At 39.7% G+C, this 19,277-nt stretch overlaps 1 protein-coding gene across 1 annotated transcript in view; it reads right to left on the bottom strand.

Moving 5' to 3' along the window:
• LOC127579365 (transmembrane protein 132C-like) overlaps positions 1 to 19,277 on the bottom strand; it is a 751,467-nt gene that overhangs the window by 554,464 nt on the left and 177,726 nt on the right. Inside the window, exon 2 of the mRNA XM_052032114.1 lies at positions 6,892 to 7,789. Coding sequence (XP_051888074.1) covers positions 6,892 to 7,789 — 898 coding nt within the window. The remainder of the gene's footprint in view (positions 1 to 6,891; positions 7,790 to 19,277) is intronic.

Below are 19,277 nucleotides of genomic sequence, written 5' to 3'. Positions count from 1 at the left end.
AAACAAATAGACTAATGGGGATAGAGTTGCAAAAATTACTAGAATTATAGAATGGTTACAGCACAGGAGGAGGCTAATAGACCACTCAAGTCTATGACATCAGTCTCATTCACCCACTCTTTCACCTAAGCCCTGCAAAGTATTGTCTCAAGTACTGATCCAATTTCTAAGAAATAGAAGCAAGAGTAGGCCATTCAGCCCCTCATGTTAGCTCTGCCATTCAATTACATCGTAGATGAGTTTTTACCCCAGTGCCACTATCCCATACTCCCAATTCCCTTAATACCCTAAAACCTATCTATCTCTTTCTTGAAAATACCAAGTGACTGAGCCTCCAAAGCCTTTTGGGTAGAGCCTTCCAAAGATTCTACTTTCTCGATGAAGAAATGTCTTTTCATCTTTGTACGTGCCCTGAATAATCCACCAAACCCCCGACACTGACTTCTCATAAAAAAAGTCTTCCCTCACATCCCCCTTGTATCTCATGGTCAAAATTTTAAATCTGCATCAGCTGATCCTTGAAACATTCACTGATGAGAACCGCACCGGAAGAAATACAAGCCAATGAGTTAATGTGCTCAAAAGAATAATGGTTGAATGACTGAAATAATTTTACTGCAAGTCAACAGGAGGAAGCCTAATAACATAAATTAAACATTCATGAGAAGCATTAGACACGTGATTAGCTGAAGTGGTGGGAGCTGGGTCAGTGATAACCAGCTAATTCATTCTTCCCACCCCACAGATGTTGCCTTAACCTGTCAACTTGCCAGTTTCCCCTACTATATCTTCATTTCCCTTTTATCATTCCCCCTCCCCATTATCCCTCATCCCCTACAAGGCCTTGACCACTCACATGTTCATGTCTCTCTTAAGTCTTGAGCTCATTTATTTCTTCCTGTGTCTAATGATAATACAATTTCAGTGATAAAGCCATCTCCAAAACAGACCACGGGCACTCAACCCATTGTCCCTCTCCCGCTCTCACTCCCTCCACTTCCCATTGTTCTGTTCCTATTTAAATGTTGTTGATTTCCCAGTTTACACTTACAGCCTAAACATTGCCTGCTGTCTCTGCAGATGCTGATTCACCTGCTGAGTGCTACCAACATTGTCTCTTTATGTTTCAGATTTCCAAACTGTGCAGTGTTTTGCTTTTAATTTCTACATTAAGAACTGGTCAGTAAGAACAATGTGCAGTACAGCACTATTTCCACTGCCAAGTCTACTAATGCAAGTCCCACTCCTCTGTGGAGCTTGTACTGCTGGAATTTGATTATCAACGATAGTGATGTGTAAATGGCTGTTTGTTTTCATCGCAGTCTTTCATGTCGCCAAGCAACAGATGGCATAATGGCCAACGTCAACACCACTGTTTTTGCAGTCCCTGTGTATGATGAGAAAAGAAGGTCAGAGTGTAAATGCTGAATACCCTGTGTGGTTGTCCAAAGTGCACACTTACTGGAACTACTGCAATGTCACAAAATAAATGTTGCAAAAACTCTTTCATTTCTTGAATGCAATTTTGTCTCTTAGCAGATCAATCCAGTTCAAAAAAACTGAACTCAATCAATGCATTAAGAGATTTAATGCCCTAAAGGAAGAACGAAAATCTCTAAAACCTGACTACAATTCATCCTCTTCTGGTTTAACGGAAGTTGGTCAGGGTACTTCAAGGACTAACCTCTAGATTGGTCACTATCATCTTTCAAGGAGGCTGTACACCTCTTTTTTTAAATCCCATAGTTTAATACATAATACCTGAAGGTTGCTAGGCTGACCACTATTCCAAATATAAAATCAAGGCCATTGTACTTAAGTATACACTTTGCAGTGCTCCTCTTCCCCCTTTTATAGGAATCATCCATGGTTGCTAGGCACCAACCTGCATCTGGAAGGAAATTTCAAGGTTTGATTCACTGGACAAATTTCAGTACATTACTGCACAGCCTTCTTCATTTCTTTTATCCTCGCACAGATGGGTTTTCAAACCATTTTGTCTTGTACATATGTTACCAGACTAGCAATACAGAGACATGAATTCAAATCCTACCATGACATCAGTAGGAGTCAGTCTTATAGCCCCACCAAGCTGTCTGCCATTCAGTAAGACCATGGCCAAACTGACTTTTGGCCTTTGCATTTTCCTGCCCAATCCTTTGATTCCCCTAGAGTTCAAAATCTGACTGTCTGGGCTTATAACATAACTAATGATTCAGCCTCCACAGCTCTTTTGCATGGAGAATTCCAAAGATGCCCAGCCTTATGAGAGAGAAAAAAAATCCTCTTCATCTCCAACTCTTATTTTGAAATTACGCCTCATGGTTCTTGATAGCCCAACCTTCTAAATTTTCCTCATATGGGAATTCTCTAATCCCAGGAGTCCATCAAGGAAATCTTTATTTATCATCGTAGATGCAAGTTTCTCCTTCTCCAGATAGTAGAGCCAAAACTGCATGGTGTGATCTCACGGGATACTCTGCACTAAGACTACTTCGTTTTACATTCCATCTCTTTGGTAATAAAGACCAACATTCACTTTGCCTTCTCAGTTAACTATTGCATCTGTATGCTAACTTTCTGTGTTTCTTATACAAGGGCAGCAGATCTCTCTAAATACCATCATTTGCTGCAACACCCAGTGTATATCCAAAAGTGCAACTTACCGGTGTGACTTGTACATCAATGTGTATATCCTTAATCCCCTAAACTGTGGGTGAGAGATTGATATTCTTCACAGCTGTTTCATCAGCATCAAACTCGTCCAAACGAGATCAACAGTAGTGCAATGCTCAGAATTTGTCTCCAGCTGGATCTTCACCATACCGGTTTGAAAGGTGGCCATCACTGTTCTTTTGCAGAAGGATCTGCTTTTAAGAACATGTAAGGCTCAAAAACAATGTTACTTAAAAGGCCAGTCACATTAAACCTGCAATCATAGCCAAACTGCTGCATACTACTCTAACTGCATACTCAATATACTACTCACACTGAAGATTGAGCCCTTGTTCCATTTTCCAGTGTTTTGCTGCAATGAAAACAGATCTACTGTGCCCACATCTAGAACTAAGACTCCTCTTCATGGAAGACACAAGGGTTCCAGACATTACAGGCAGGCATTCATGGGAAGCAAACAAGTGCTCAGAACTCGGACTTCACAGGGAGCCTATGCAACCACACAATGTAAGAAAAGTTGAGAAGAGGAAACAGGGAAATACACACCAGTTAGCCTGACTACACACCACTGCCTCTGGCAGTTCATTCCATAGACCCACCATCCTTTGAATGATTTGCACTGTAGATCCCTTTAAATCTTTCCCCTTTCACCTTAAACCTATGCTCTCTAGTTTTAGACACCCCTTCCCTGGGAAAAAGACTGGGAAAAATCATTCACCTTATCAATGCCCCTCATGATTTTATAAACCTCTCTAAGGTCACCCCTCAGCCTCCTTTGCTCCAGGGAAAACAGTCCCAGCCTATTCAGTCTCTCCTCATAACTCAAGCCCTCCAGTCCCAGCAACATCCTTGTGAATCTTTTCTGCACCTGCTCTAGCTTAATCACATCTAGATTCTTCCAAAATTCTGAGGTTTTCAGACCAAACCTCCACAGTCCTCTTGGGTAGAGAATTTCTTTGAGAAGAAATTTTTTCTCCCAAGGGATAATGAATCTTTTAAATTCTCTACCCAAGAGGGCTGTGAGGGTTCAGTTACTGAGTATGTTCAAGACAGAGACTGATAGATTTTTGGATATTAAGGCAATCAAGGGATATGAGGTTATTGCAGGAAAATGGCACAGAGGTAAAAGATTAACCCTGATCTTGTTGAAAGGGGAGCAGACACAAAGAGCCAAAAGGCTTCCTCCTGCTTCTATTTCTGCACTCATTGATACGCTCTCCTCCTGTCTTCATTTACTTTTCCACCAGCCCACAGGAACAGCCAGACCTCCCAGAGGCTTTTGCTGCTATTGCAGACTTCTTCAAAGTTCAGGTGATTCCCAGGGTGGCACCTTAATACCAATGCATGAAACTTCCTGGAGAGTATCTGTGGGCCCCTGCAAATGATGTCACCCACAGGACTCCTGAAGTTCCTCCCAAACATGGAAGCATGTTCCTTTCCCTCATGAATCACTCATGCTTCAATCTGCTGGTAAACTGCGCTGTACAGATGCTAGAAAGGTGCTGGGGTTGTGCTTGCGTGCCTGGCTCTGAGATCTCACCACGTGTCCAAGTGCTCACAGCTGCAAGAAATTCAACCGGAGCTTTTCAGTAACACACACCCTTTCTTAAAGAGTATGTTGTTTCATGGGGGAGCCCAAGAATGCTGGTTATTAAATGGGCTGTCAAATATTCTGACCTTTTTAGCAGCTCTTTAAAACAGTACTGGGGAGACATGCAGCATGTTTTACTGCCGCAAAAATGGATTTCTTGGCCTACATTTTCACTAGTTTCCAGCATTCATAATCTTTTCACCGTAACAAGCAGATTAATACACCATTGAACAAACCTTATGAAATTTCAAAACTTCAATGCCACTGCATGAAGCTCTCCAGTTACTTTTAGCAAAAGATTTCTCATACACCACATTGGGCATCATTTCCTTCATTTCTGCAGCCTCATTTGTCATTTTGTCAAGGCTAAGCTGCCTCATGATCAAAGAAATTTTGAAATACAAGATTAGAGCAGTTGTCTGACCGAGGATCAAACACCATTGACCACGTCGCAGTTTGGTTGCTTCATGCTTGTGAACGTGTGTTACGTTTTTCTTAATGTTATAGTAATGAAGACTAGACTAATATCTTTGTATTAAATTAGTTTAACATTAATAATTTGGGTTTAAATTATTAATGTTGAACTAATTTAATACTAAAATTAAATTATGGGCCGAGGCACCAAGATTGTGAAGGTGAAACGATAATCAGAGGTGTGGTTGAGAGTGAGGAAGGAAGGTACAGACAGCATGAAGATATCAATATGAGCATACAAGGGGCAAAAGGAGCAGTAAGAGGTATTGCATTGAGAGGGAAGGAAAGGCAAGAGCATATTCAATAAATGATGGGAAAAGAGAGGGAATTTGGAGTCCATGTCCCAAGATCAGTGAAAGTAGTGAGGTAGGTTTACAAGGTGGTTAAAAAGGCAGGTAGAATACTTTCTTCTGTTGGACGAGACAAAGAATACAAGAACGAGGAAGACATGCTAGAAATGGATAAAACTTTAGCTAGGCCACAGTTCAGTTCTGGTCACCATGCCACAGGAAGGATATACTCGTACAAGAGAGGATGCAGAGCAGATTTATGAGAAGACTTGCAGACTGGAGGCATTTAGATATGAGGAAGACTGGGCCAGAGCAGTATCCTTTCAATGTAGGAGACTGAGAGGAGATTTAAGGTACAGAACATTATAAGAGACCTGTAAAGAATGAATAACAAAGATCATATCCTACAGCTGAATTGGTCAATAATAATACCATCATATAACTTTGTCAAAAACTTAATTACAGAAAGGCAAAGGTTCAAGGTCAAAAACTGGCATACAGTCTACAAAAATCCATACCTCTGAACAAACAAGGCCGGAAGTCTTTATCACAAAAAATCCAAATGCTGTCTATTTAAACAGAAACATGAGCTGTGGGCTTCAGAGTTGCAATTACAGATATGTTTAATTAGTGTGCATCCCCAAAGCATATATGCACCCAATAAAAAACTTCTGAACATTTTTAGACTGAATACAGAAAAATTTTTGCAATCAAGAGCACCTTTTCCAATGTGAAATCATTCTCTGACTTGTATATGCATCTCCAGTACTGCACTTGAAGCATCATCAGAATCCGGAGATAAAACAAAGAGTGGAGTTTCACTGATTTATTTAATTGTTTAAAAGTGACAGAGTTATACTAGGCTGGATTTGCATCAAATCATGAATTTATACAACTTATTCAAACAGATTTTTAAACCGTGGTTCTGCAGTGTTACTTATTTTGCGATCGAAAATTTAGTCCTCATCAATTTATAAATTGCAAGATATATTCATCCACGACTCAGATATCCTGTGCTGGTGACAACAAACTACTTCATCAATGAAATATTTCTTTTAACGTGAGCTTAGAAAGAAGTTCATGCTTATTTATCCAGTTGTGGTAAGTGGCAAAATATGCTTATATTGTTTATATATTATAACATGTATGTAGTTATGATGTAGTTATAATTTAGTTAGAAGACCAGCTTGATGTTGTGTACTCACAGTTTTCCATTGAAAATTTCACTTGACAAAAAGTAATGGTGTCATTTTTAATAAGCATGCATACCACTGGAAATAACATTATTTCTCAAAATAGCATGGTTGTTGCTTTTCTCTTCTATTTCAGCAATTCAAATATCAATTCTAAACACTCATAATAATTTGGCCCAAGTGCAATAAATCATAATTATGGCTTTCAATCAATATATACACAATGCATGCTCCAATTGAAACTGGATAATGTGAGAACTGATTGTCTAGGAACACATTTTGAATGGTCCAGTGGTTCGTAACCTTTGAAGAAACTGCTCCAGTTTCAACCTGAAGGCCAGGAAGATCAGGGCTGTGAATTAACAATGTGCATCAAACGGAGAAGGATTTTTCCATAAATAAATTGACACTGCAGTCCTCTCCAACACCCATACTTTGAGATAAAGTGTTTTGATATAGCAAATGTCTAAAATTATCCTAATAAAAACAATTACTTTCTAATCAGAAAACTGAGATCAACTTAAGATGTCTCGACTTTCTCTCTAAAACAAGAATGGGCTAGAAAAGTTTTTTTAGATAAATCACATTACTCTCACTTTAATATAATTAGTGCAATAATTGTTAAGACAGTGACCATCCCACAAGCATATATTGAAGTGTTACCTACCGCAGTGTGAACCGATTCACAGTTGAGCTGCTAGCCAGTGACACATAAAAAGTGACAACTTCGCCTTGCTTGACAGGCCTTTGTAATACTGAGATGATGACATTATTGTCCAGCCTCATTTCTGTTCGCTGTGGGTCCCCAGATCCTTGGTGTAGTCGGACACTGCCAATACGTTGCAGAGAGTGGAGTGTTTCATCAACATCATCACGCCCTGGCCGGATAGCATTGTCCTTTCGTGTGTCTTCTGCATCACAATCGCCATCTTCGTCAGTATCCTGTACCAAGTAATAAAGTTCCACTGGCGTTCCCTCAGAGTGATCAGTTATCCTTTTGCGACCAGGTACCACAGTGGGAGGATTAAACCAAGAGGGCAGAAGTTCCAGTTCTACGATGCACAATCCGAGATCTCCTTTTAGACGGCAACTGTTTCTGACTTCCCTTGTTTCCCGAAATGCATATACACGTATGCAGGGAAGATTATCATTAACACTGTAATCATCCCAGTCTCGGCCTGTGATATAAAATAAAATCTGCACTATCGGCCGATTGGAATAAACTTTATCATCAATGATATTTGCTTTGATTTTCCAGTTGAAAGTGAACTTATCAACCATGCTGAACAGATCAGAAGGTTGCAGGAGAGCCCTGGGCACGACTTGTTCCACAGCATAAGGTCCGTAACTGACATTAATCACAGGAGGAGTCTTGGCTTCATGGATGAAAAAGGGTTCCATGCGGAACTGCAAACTAGAGTTGCGCATGATTTCCTGGTTGGCTTCTTTTAGAAAAAATGAACTTTCAGCTTTTTGAATTCGGTAGTTTACTGGTAGATATACCGGAAGTGAAGAAAACTTCTGTGCAGTCTCCACAATACCTGTGACCCCACGGTTCTGTACAACTGGGAATAAACAGGAAAGAGAGGTACATGAAAAGTATTCTGAAAATACTTGTTACATTGTTTCTTTAATTATTCAGATCATGTGATCCCCCTTCACCCACCACACTAAACACATGATAGTTTTGATGCACCTCTCAATTTGTCATGGAAGAGTTTCACCATGAAGTTTAATCAAAGTTTACTACAGATATAAAATAACTCTGTAAAGATCTCCAAGTGAACAAAATAAACCTTATCACATCAGAGATGCTTCAATATGAACATCTCAAATGAGGGCAGCAGTAAGCTGTCTAATTACATTTATTTTGATTTGGTTTTTAAGTAGGTTGGCACTTTCCTGTACGCAACTTTATTATGGTACTGAGGGATAAAACCATTTTCATTCCAAATTCTAAAAGTTAAGATATTAAGAAATGTTAATGCTTGCAAAATGGCTTACTTAAACTTAACAGAGGAATTGCCATGTGAAAAATGTCTAACATGTTTTTCTCTAAGAATTTGCTAATGTCACATAAAAACACAGCTGTCACATTAAATCTGCAAAATAAGATTCCACAATCATTTTGCCCATTCTAAATCAAGCATAGAAGGCAAGTAAATGGGATCAGTGCAGATAGATACAATGGGCGACATGGAGATACTGGGCAGAAAGGCCCGTTTCTCTGCTGTGTGACTCTATGAATCTGAGTCTTAAAACTCATTGAGATTTATAATTGCAGTAGAAAAACTGATCAGTTCAAAGAAAATAACACGTTACTCAATAGAGTGATATCTGGCATTAATTAATATACTATTTAACTGATAGAAATGTTTTGTGCCAAGATAATTTCGTTGTTAAACATTATGAACAAGAACTACTCGCTTTCAAAGAAGTTCTAGCATTCTCTTAAAACTTTTTGTTTTGCAGTTCTACATTAACTGTTTACATTACAGTTGTTCATAAAATCCAATGCAGACTGGGCTTTACTGGAAAACGTGAAACCACAGAAAACTTCTTGCGACTTCAAAAGGAATTTATTAGGTAGGTGGAAACTTATTGAGAATGTTCAAGAGACAAGGATGAGAGGAGCAAAAGGCAAACTGCCAGAAGAACTCAGTAGGTTGAGCAGCATCTGTGAGGAGGAAAGGAATTGTCAATGTTTCAGGTCAAGACCCTGCATCAGGACCGAGAGTGGAGAGGGAAGATACCTAGTATAAAGGATGAGAGGAAATAGCAGGTCAAAAAAGGGCTACTTAGGCTAATCCCCCTTTCTGACTCTTTGTCTATAGCCCTATTGGTTATGGTCCTCAAGTGCTAACCTAGGTACTCTTTAACTGGGATGAAAGTTCCTGCCTCCAACTGTCTTCAGGTAGTGAGATCCAGAGTCCCACTACTGCTTGGTGAGTGAAAGAGATTTTCTTCAATTTTCTGCTGCTCCTTCAACCATTTACCTTATATCTACTGCATGCCCATTGGCTAAGAACCTGTTTGTTAAGGTGCAGAGGCTTGGCCTGTTTACCTTATCAAGATTTCCCAATATTTTAAAAACCTTTATTATATCAACCCTTCAAACTCAAGGAAACCACCCTAGGCTTATAAATCTCTCCTCCTATTTTCTAACCCTGACAACAAACTTCTAAATCTCCTTGGAATTCTAACACATTTTTCTATCATGTGGTGACCATCACTGCTGTGGCCTAACTAGTCTAATGTGAACCCCCTGCTTTTATATTTAATGTCTCAAACCAATAAAGTATCCAATTTTTATCTTCCTCTCCTATCACCTTCACAGATCAATAGGCATGCAATCTGAAGTTCATCTGTTCCTCAACAATTCTCAGCAACCCTGGAACTCACTGGGTATTCTCTTGCCTTGTCTTCTCTCTCCAAATGCATTACTTCACAGTTGCTTGGACTGAATTCCATTGCCACTTTTGTGACCACCTGACCAGTCCATAAATATTTCTCTGGAGCCTAAAACTTTCTTCCCCCTCACTGTTAACCACTCTACCAATTTTGGAATCAGTTGCAAACCCTTCAATTGTGGTTTTTACATTCAAGTCCAAATTATTAACATATACCACAAAAAGCAAAAGACCTAACACAGAGAAATCCTAGTGCATAGAGTCTGGCAGTCACTAAAACTTGCATCAACAATAATACTTTGCTTTCATTCACTGAGACAATTTTAGATCCAATTCTTTTGCTTTCCTTGGATCCCTTGGGCTCTTAGATTTCTGACCCAGGAGTTTGTCAAGTGCCCTGCCAAAATCCATGTTAACTAGATCAAGTGCAGCATCCTCCCTGAACCTTCTCATTACCTCCTCAAAAAATCAATCAAATATGTCCTGGTCTTAACAAATCCCTCTATAACTGTTGCTTTCCAAATGATAATTTTTCCAATATTTTGCTCATCACATGTCTGTGATTATTCTGTCTATCCCCTTTCTCCCTTTTTAAAAGCAATGCCACATTAGCCACACTCATCATCCAGCCCCAGAGCAGGTTGAAAATATTTCTTCCCTTGCTTTCTTTTTTATAGCTGAGATGACATTTTATTTGACTTCAGTAATTTACCCACATTTAAAAATGCCAAAGTCTTAACGTTTCCTCTTTCTTTACATTATTTCATACTCTCCCTCCATAATTTCAAGCTGCTTTGTTGTGAAGAACAGAAGCAAAGTGCCGATCAGAGCCAAATCATTTCCACACTCGGGCGACTATTTTAGTCTCTAATAGACCATATATTTTCTGTGATATCCTTTTACCCTTTAAATATTTATAAAACATTTTATGGATTTCCTCTGCTTTCTCGGTCAGAAGTTTTTTGTACTCCTCTTTGCCATCCAAAATCCCCTGCACTTTCTTCCCTCCTTCAGGCTCAATGTGGTTTTGAGCTCCTGCATTGTCATAAGCTTTCCCAGAGATTTAGAAGTAGAAGTCCTACTCATTTTCCCAGAATATGTTTGCTCTGTACTTCCTTCTTGAACAATCTCACTGAACTTCAAATAGTTCCCAATCTACTTTTGTTAAGTTATATTTCTGCTTTATAAAATTAGCCTTACCCAAAACTAACATGATTTATATTTTGTTTAAAATATAAATCAATAATTTAATGGCATTGACTGGTTTTGGTCTTAATTATAAGTTGTCTTTGATGACAACAATCAGGTCTCAACGGTTTGTACAGGTGCTTGTTGGTCATTGGTTGGGAAGAGGGAAGAGGCGGGAATTGTGTGTATCATGGTAATAAACACATGTGATTTTGGGTGTACAGAGAGGATGGGGTTTTGGAGCAGATCTTATGTCCAATCATAGCATATCCAAAAACAGTAGCACAAAGAAAGAAAATTTAGTCTTTGGTTTCAACTACTGCGGTATCCTGGTTAATGTGTAAAATAAACCAAACTCTACCTTTTGAATCACGATCATATTTTACAACCAGTTGAGCTGGAACAGACAATAATGGGACAAGCTGTATATCCGCTTCTCCTTTTTCTTACATAGTCCAGTGGGGTTGAGAATGACTTGTATACACGCCGGTTCTATGGGTTCTTGGGTGGCTGAAGAAGCCAGTGTGAGGCCCACAGACTCCACCACAAATAGTGCAGAAGGTGAATGACTGCCCAGGCAGCTGGTTAGTTTGGGAGCTGGTGTGGTCCTTCTGCCATTTATGCTGGGCTTTGTGTACTCCCAACCAATGGGTTGGAAGTTCACAATCCCATCAAGAATGCTCCTTCTCCGTTATGAGCAATCACAGATCAGGATGTCCATGAGTTAATGAGGTGTTACACTTTTTCAGCAAAGCTTAAAGAAGATTCTTGAATTTTTTTTCCTCTATCCAGCTGAGCTTGGAAACAGAGTATTTTGGGAATTTGGGATTAGGTAATGTGAGTGGAGTAGCCCGAGCAGTGGAGTTGATTGAGTGTAATAAGGGCTTAATTGCTGGATTTGTTGCCGAATGCATGTGAGAGATTTTGTGGAGACTGTATTGGTGGTATCTCTCCAGTGTTTTTAGATGCCTGCTACAGATAACCCATGTCTCAGAAGCATAGAGGAGGGCAGAGGCTACTGCTGGCTGGTAGACCAGGAGCTTCATACTGGGTTTAAGGTCTTGATCTTCAAACACTTTTTTCTCCTCAGATAGCCAAAGCCTGTCTGGCTTACTGAAGAGAACAGTGAATTTCATCAACAATGTCTGTCTTCATTGAGAGGTGGCTTCTGGGATTTGGGAAACAATCCACATTTTCTCAGCTTCTGCTGTGGATGTTTATTATCGGAGGGTGGTATTGTACATGGGGCAATTTGGTAGACCAGTATGAAGCTGCTTATTAAAAAAATGCCTGTTACATAAGGTTTCAAGTCCCCAAGTGAGTTGATAAATCAAAAGCAATTTGTTTTTATGCTTTACACAGTTTGTTTCTATTACATTCTCATAAAAATCTTGCAGCTGCCACTGCTCAGAGTGGACTTACGGCCATTTCACACATAAAAATTCTCAGAAGGTATAAAGGGAGAGGATCCTTGAGTCTCTATCAATGGATCATCACACCCAGGAGACTCTTAATCCAAACAAGAAAATTTTAAGACAAAGGCAAAATACTATGACCACCTATGATTTTGTTGGTCAAATGAAATGGTTGATTTAATCTGCTCAGTGGGAAAATGACAAATGCTTTCTTCTTCTGACACATCTGTCAAGCAATCACTCAAATAGACCAATATGATATGCTCATCTTATGATCTAATTGAGCGCTGACATTATGAAACGACAGAAATTAGTGTATCTGAAAGCATTATCTTCTTTCCCTGATACAGTAAAATGTCACTAATTTTAATCAATCAGGATTAAATACGGTAGACTGGTGATTTGATAAGGTTGGTAGTTTGTCATTCCAAATTTGAACCGCGGTATCTTTTGCTCGACTGAAAAGAACATGAGAAATGTGAACAGGAGTGGATCATCCAACCCCACAAACCTGTTCTGCCATCCAACAAGATTCTCTCCCCCAACCACCATTTTTTTTTGCCCTATCCCCATAACTCTTGGTTTCTTTACTACCCAGATATCTATTGACCTATGTTTTGAATGCAATGACTGAACATCCATGCATCTCCCTGGTAGTGAGTTCCAAAGATTCCAAAGATGAAATTTCTCTTCATTGCAGCCTACCTATTTATTTAAACTGCGATTCTTAGTTCTAGATTCCTGAGCCAGGGAAACATCCTGGAATTAGAATTGGTTTATTACTTGTACCAAGGTACAGTGAAAACCTTGTCTTGCATACCGTTCATACAGATCAATTCATTACACAGTGCATTGAGGTAGTACAAGGTAAAAACTACAGAATGCAGAGTAAAGTGTAGAGACATAGAATTTATATTTAAAAGAGTTGAATAATTATAAAAGAAGTAAAGAGTAGATCTGCAGAGAGCAGCTTGCATCAAGTCGCCACGCTCTGGCGACATCTGCATCCTCCCTGCAACTACCCAGTCAAAACCTTAAGAATTTTCTAACTTTTCTATTAAATTCTAGCAAATAGAGGCCTATTCTACTCAACATATCCTCACATGATAGGCCTGCCGTCCCCAGAAACAGTCTAGTAAATCTTCACTGAACTCTCTCTCTGTAGCAGGTATATCTTTTTTATATAAGCTAAGGAGACCAAACCATTCACAACACTCTATGTGTGATCTCACCAAGGCCCTACATACAAAGCATCTTAACTCTTGTATACAAATCAACTTGCAATTAAGGCCAGCATATTAACTGCCTTCCCAATTGCCTGCTCCACCTGCATGTCAGCTTTCAGAGATTCAAGTACCAGGGCACTCAGGTGTTCTTTGAACATCAATATTTCCCCATTTCTCATAATTTCTATTTTTTCTATTTCTAAAATGACAGAGAAAACTGCTATTTAAATATCATGTCTAAGTTTTGTTCAAAAGTATCTAGATGTTCATGACATATTATTAACATAAAATTGAGGAGTGTGAGTCTCTCAGAGCAATTTATCTTACTCTGCCTCTTGTTTCACACAAGTAGCATTTCACTTTAGCGTAAAATAACAGCAGCAAATGCTGACAATACACAGCAGGTCAAGCAGCATCAATGCAGAGAGAAATAGAGTCAATGTTTCAGGATGATGAACTTCCGACTCTCCACAATTGCTGCCTGAATATTTCAGCACCCTCGCTCTGTCCGCTGCAAAAGCCAGGATCTCCTGGTGGCCAGCCACTTCAATTCCACATCCCACTCCCATACTGACACGTCTATCCATGGCCTCCTCTACTGCCATGTTGAGGCCAGACACAGGTTGGAGGAGCAATATCTCATATTCCGCCTTGGTAGTCTCCAACCTGATGGCATCAACACCAATTTCTCCAACTTCTGGTAACCTCTCCCCTCTTTTCCCCCTCCCCCTTTGTTTTCCCTCATTTCTGTGGCCCCTCACCTCGTTCCCCTCCCTCGTCCTTGACCTGCTCATCTGTTCCCCACTTCCTTCCCTTTATTCTATGGTTTACTGCCCTCTCCTACCAGATTCCTTCTTCTTCAGCCCTTTGCCTCTTCTACCTATCATCTCTCAGCTTCTCATATTGCATTGATTCCCTTTCATCCCCCTTCCCCCACCCATCTACCTTTCCCCCTCACCTGGACTCACCCATCATCTGCCAGCCTGTGCTCCTCCTCCTCCCCCAACCTTCTTATCCTGGCTTCTGCCCTCTTCCTCTCCAGTCCTGATGGAGGGCCCTGACCCGAAATGTCGACTGTTTATTTCCCTCCAAAGATGCTGCCTGACCTGCTGAGTTCCTCCAGCATTTTGTGTGTGTTGCTCCAGATTCCAGCATCTGCAGAATCTCTTATGTCTGAGTATTTCCAGCAATTTTGGTTGTATTTCAGATTTGCAGCATCTGCAGTTTTTTGCTCATCACCTTAGCCTCTCTTTCATTTCTAAAAATGTACTGGACTTACATATTAATTCCATATCAAACCATCTGTAGAAAGTTTAGTCTCAATTTATTAATAATATCGATGCAATGACAAATAACTTCCCTCTCAAGTCAGTAGGCAATCCAAACTGTTCAGTCTTACTCCTGCATTTAGGCATTGGGTTTTGGATATTTTTTAAAATATCAGGTTTGCATGTTAATTATTGTTTCTTTTATGTATACTTCTAGTCTTTCGAAAAAAAAAATCAATTTTTCCCAACTTCCCCCTGTGCACATGATTTCATTCTAATTCACCCCTCACTTTCTCCTTCAGTCATTGATAAGGACATTGGCTGATGAGTAGTGATGAACTTAACATGAAAAAGTTACTTATATTAAACAAGAGGATAAAACCCCTGGTCCAGATGGATTATAGAACCATAGAACAATACAGCACAATACTGCCCTTGAATTTTGAAAAAAATCAGCATAACAAGTTCCAGGGACATTAACTCTGACACTTAATACCTTATTAGAAAAAGGTCTAGTGCCAGAGGACTGACAAATAGATGATATACAAAGGGGGAAACGATACATCTAAGGAATTAATAGTCATTGCCAAGGAGGACATCAATAAATTTACAGAATAGGCAATTAATTGGCAAATAAAATTCAACATAGATAAATGCAAGGTAGTACATTTTGGTGGGAAGGATAGGATGTCACTTCTGCTTGAAATGGGCAAGACCAGGTTGGGTAGAGGAACAATGAGATGTCAGAGTACAAGTACACTAATCACTAAACATTGAGCCACAGATTAGAAAGGTCAATAGTTTCCTGCCTTCTGTCTCCCCCTTTTCTCCCTCTTTTCTTGAATAGTGGTATTACATTTGTGGTTTTCCTAGACTTCTCTAGGATCCAGGGAATTTTGGTAGATTACAACCAACTCACTCATTAACTCTACAGCCACTTATTTTACGACTGTGGGATGCAGGCCATCAGGTCCAAGGGACCCTTCAGCCTTTAGTCCCATTAGTTTGCCTGGTACTTTTTTCTAATCCCTTGATTATTATCATTTATTGACTTTGCCATGAAAGCCAATCCAAAATAATTTGTAGAACTGTTGTGATTTCCCTACTTACCATTATTAATTCCTCAGCCTCACCCTCCGAGGGAACAATGTTTAATTTAGCCGCTCTCTTCCTTTTTATATATCTGAAACTCGTATTGTCTGTTTTTTATATTTTGTGATTTTATTCTCATGTTCCATCTTCTTGCTTTTTTTTTAACCAGTCATTCTCTGAGGAAGATCTTCATCTCCCACTCAGTAGCTTCTCCTGGCTTTGTGAAGCTAAACTTCCCATTCTACGCTACTGTGCTTCTTTAGATATATTTTTTTCTTTTGGAAAGTGTAATTGGGTTGGATTGAGCTAGACCTGGGCCACAGCCTGCTGTGCTTGCCCAGGTGCAGAGGACAAAACAAGCCGGGCCTTCACACACAGGTGGTTAGTGCAACGGTATTACAGCGCCAGTTGCCCGGGTTCAATTCCAGCCGCTGCCTGTAAGGAGTTTGTACGTTCTCCCAGTGTCTGCATGGGTTTCCTCCGAGTGCTCCGGTTTCCTCCCACATTCCAAAGATGTATGGGTTAGGAAATTGTGGGCATGCTATGTCGACACTGGAAGCATGACGACACTTGCGGGCTGCCCCCAGAACACTCTACGCAAAAGATGCATTTCACTGTGTGTTTTGATGTACATGTGACTAATAAAGATATCTTATCTTATAAGAGGTGCTTTGAGTGGCAGAATGAGGTTGAGCAGCACAAGGCTTCAGGCAGCGTATCTCGAGGCCCTGTCCACAAAACCACTAAAGCCTTCGACAGCTAATGGAAATCAGAAAGTTGCACATGCAGAAAATCTGAAACCAAGACGGAAATGATGGAAACGGCCAACAGGTCTGGCAGCTTCTGTGGGAAGAGAGACACAGTCAATATCTCAAGTCAAAGACCATTTGTCAGACATAGTTTCCACACATGCTGCTTGACATTTTGTTTCCAGCATGTTCTGTCAAAGGCTTTTGTAGGGTTCCAAGACACTTCCAACATAAATTTATATCATTCAAGTTGATATAAATAATTTGGAAAAAATGAAACAAAGTTTCATTGAAACAGTAAAAGGTTAGCAAATAAGTAAAAAAACTTACATATTTTACCAGCCCTTATTTAATCCCCAAGGTTAATGACTCCATTCAAATATTGGCACACCTGTGATCCCTGGCATCAAGCCGAGGAGTGGATGCAAAGTGCACCAGCCCCATTGTCCAGCATGTCACAGCTCCACCTCTGGGCTCAACAGCGATTCCAGTGGCAGGACGCGAGGTCAGAATCTCAGTTTGGCTGTGACCAGCTGAGCCACAGACAGCTAACTGCCAGCAACTCCCTGCAGAACTGTTAGTTGTCAGTCAGCTCGATTCAGCCCAGTTAGTTCTGAAATAGGCTCATGCTTGTGTGATCATTACCTCACTTTTACTACTCGTAATTTAAGTAAAGTAAAAAAAGATCCTTGCTCTGATCACACAAGCACAACTAAATTCTACGTGTTCCATTGTGGGAATAGTATTAATCTCCAGGCAAAAATGTGCACGGCCTATTTGTGACAGTACTAATCACTATGAAAATATTGTTCGAATTGTTCCAGAAAATTATATAAAAATGGAAACATTACAACAGGTCCTGAGACATTACAACAGGTTTGTTCCATTTTAGAAACACAAATGATGGAAATTTGATAGTTTGGTTTCCCCCATCCACACAAAAAAATCACTGTTAATAAAATAGCAAGAAGTCATTTCATTGGAAGCACAGCTGCATCAGTTTACAAGAACTGGCTTGACTGCAGCTAATTTCCCTCAGGGCCCTGTGAAGTAAAAATTAAAAGCAACTGAGCTAAAACCAATTTACCATCAAGCTACATATAAAATGGACTTGAGGAAGAAAGATGCCAAAACAAAATGATACAGCAAAGGGAATTTAAATTTATCTGGTTATTACAAAAAAAATTAATCAAAGTGTTAAAAACTGAGATGAACTTCAAACACTCAATACAAGATATAAGACACAGGAGACCTTTGAACAACACAAGGCACCATGTATAAGTGTTCATATTATTATAGGTAAAGGGAGACTGAATGTCAAAAGCACACACAATGTATCTGCTGGAAACAGACAAGCATCCATCAAGTTTGGCTCTGTGCTTTTGTTCCCTGGAATTCCTCAGTAGCTGGCTGTTCTACTTCTGTCTGTACAAAAGGCAAATCCTCATTCAGCTTTGTAACTGATTGGATCCATAAGCTTTTAAATACCAACTGGCTTTAGGACCCTACAAGAATATGATATGATGGAACATGATAAAAATACAATGATAATTGTAAAACAGTGAGAACATTTGAACTATCACCCTGAAACTGAATAAAAAAAACATTCACATGCCTTAGCAGCATCTTGGTGTTGAGGACCACAATTCAAGCACCACAAGATGTAAATCTGAATCAATTATCCTCCTTGGCTTCATGCACATAACTGCCACTCATTCCTACAACATTATCTGCAGGCCAAAAGGCACCTATAGAAGAGGTTTGAGGCTTGGTGATGGCAACATTACATTGTCAACACACTAATTACACCAATGCCCGATGAGTTCAATTACATTTTGCATTATAGGCTGCGACACCTTTTCAAAGAAAGGCAGAAACTCTCAGAACTCCAGTTTTTACTGGAATAAATTGCAAGTGGAGGCTCAGTACCTTTCACTTGATTCCGAAGCAACAACATTATTATAAGGAGATTGTATTTCACATAAGGTAGTGTTGGATCCGGTTATTTTCAAATCCACAGGTTCTTTCAGGAGTCCAGGAATGAGTTGGAAACAACTTGGTGCTTCACAAAGTTTTATTGAAAAGGTTTAAAACAAAGAAAGAGTCACAGAGCACATGGCACTAGCTTTGATGAGCCGAGACAAAGGAACAAAAGAAAGCTCAGGCCAGGGGACAGGAAGAGCAAGAGAGAGATTAACAAAAAGCGACACCTTGTATACCTGAGATGAGAGATGCTCTTTAACTAACAATAGTCCAATCAAGAAACCCATTAGATACTTATGGCCAAACCAACCAATGAAAAAACCACATATTCACCTGATGGACGAACCAATAAGCGAGCAAGCGGCCATTCCTTGTGCAGCCACTTGAGGTATATTAAACACTATACATGTTAAAAAGCTAATTAAAACAGTTGAATCGAACAGTAATTAGCTTTTTACTAGGACAGATCCAGTTGTTGGATGCCATTCATAATTTTGCCTTATTTCATGAAAGATGTCATTGTAATACAGCAGATATGGATCTAGAAATTGAACCACATGCCATCCATTTTTATGTGCAAATGATACCCAAAAGCCAATGTGCACGTACTTTAAACACGATGGCCCCTATTTCCAGTGGAAGACATGCCCACTCAAACATGTCTCATGTTAATCCTTGCGCATGTCATGACATCGTCAGTATACCCAAAGTTCATCTCTCCC

The sequence above is a fragment of the Pristis pectinata genome, chromosome 17 (genome assembly GCF_009764475.1).
Source record: "Pristis pectinata isolate sPriPec2 chromosome 17, sPriPec2.1.pri, whole genome shotgun sequence".
Taxonomy (NCBI): domain Eukaryota; kingdom Metazoa; phylum Chordata; class Chondrichthyes; order Rhinopristiformes; family Pristidae; genus Pristis; species Pristis pectinata.
The sequence above is the reverse complement of the archived record's forward strand: the minus strand, read 5'-3'. Positions and strand labels throughout refer to the sequence as shown.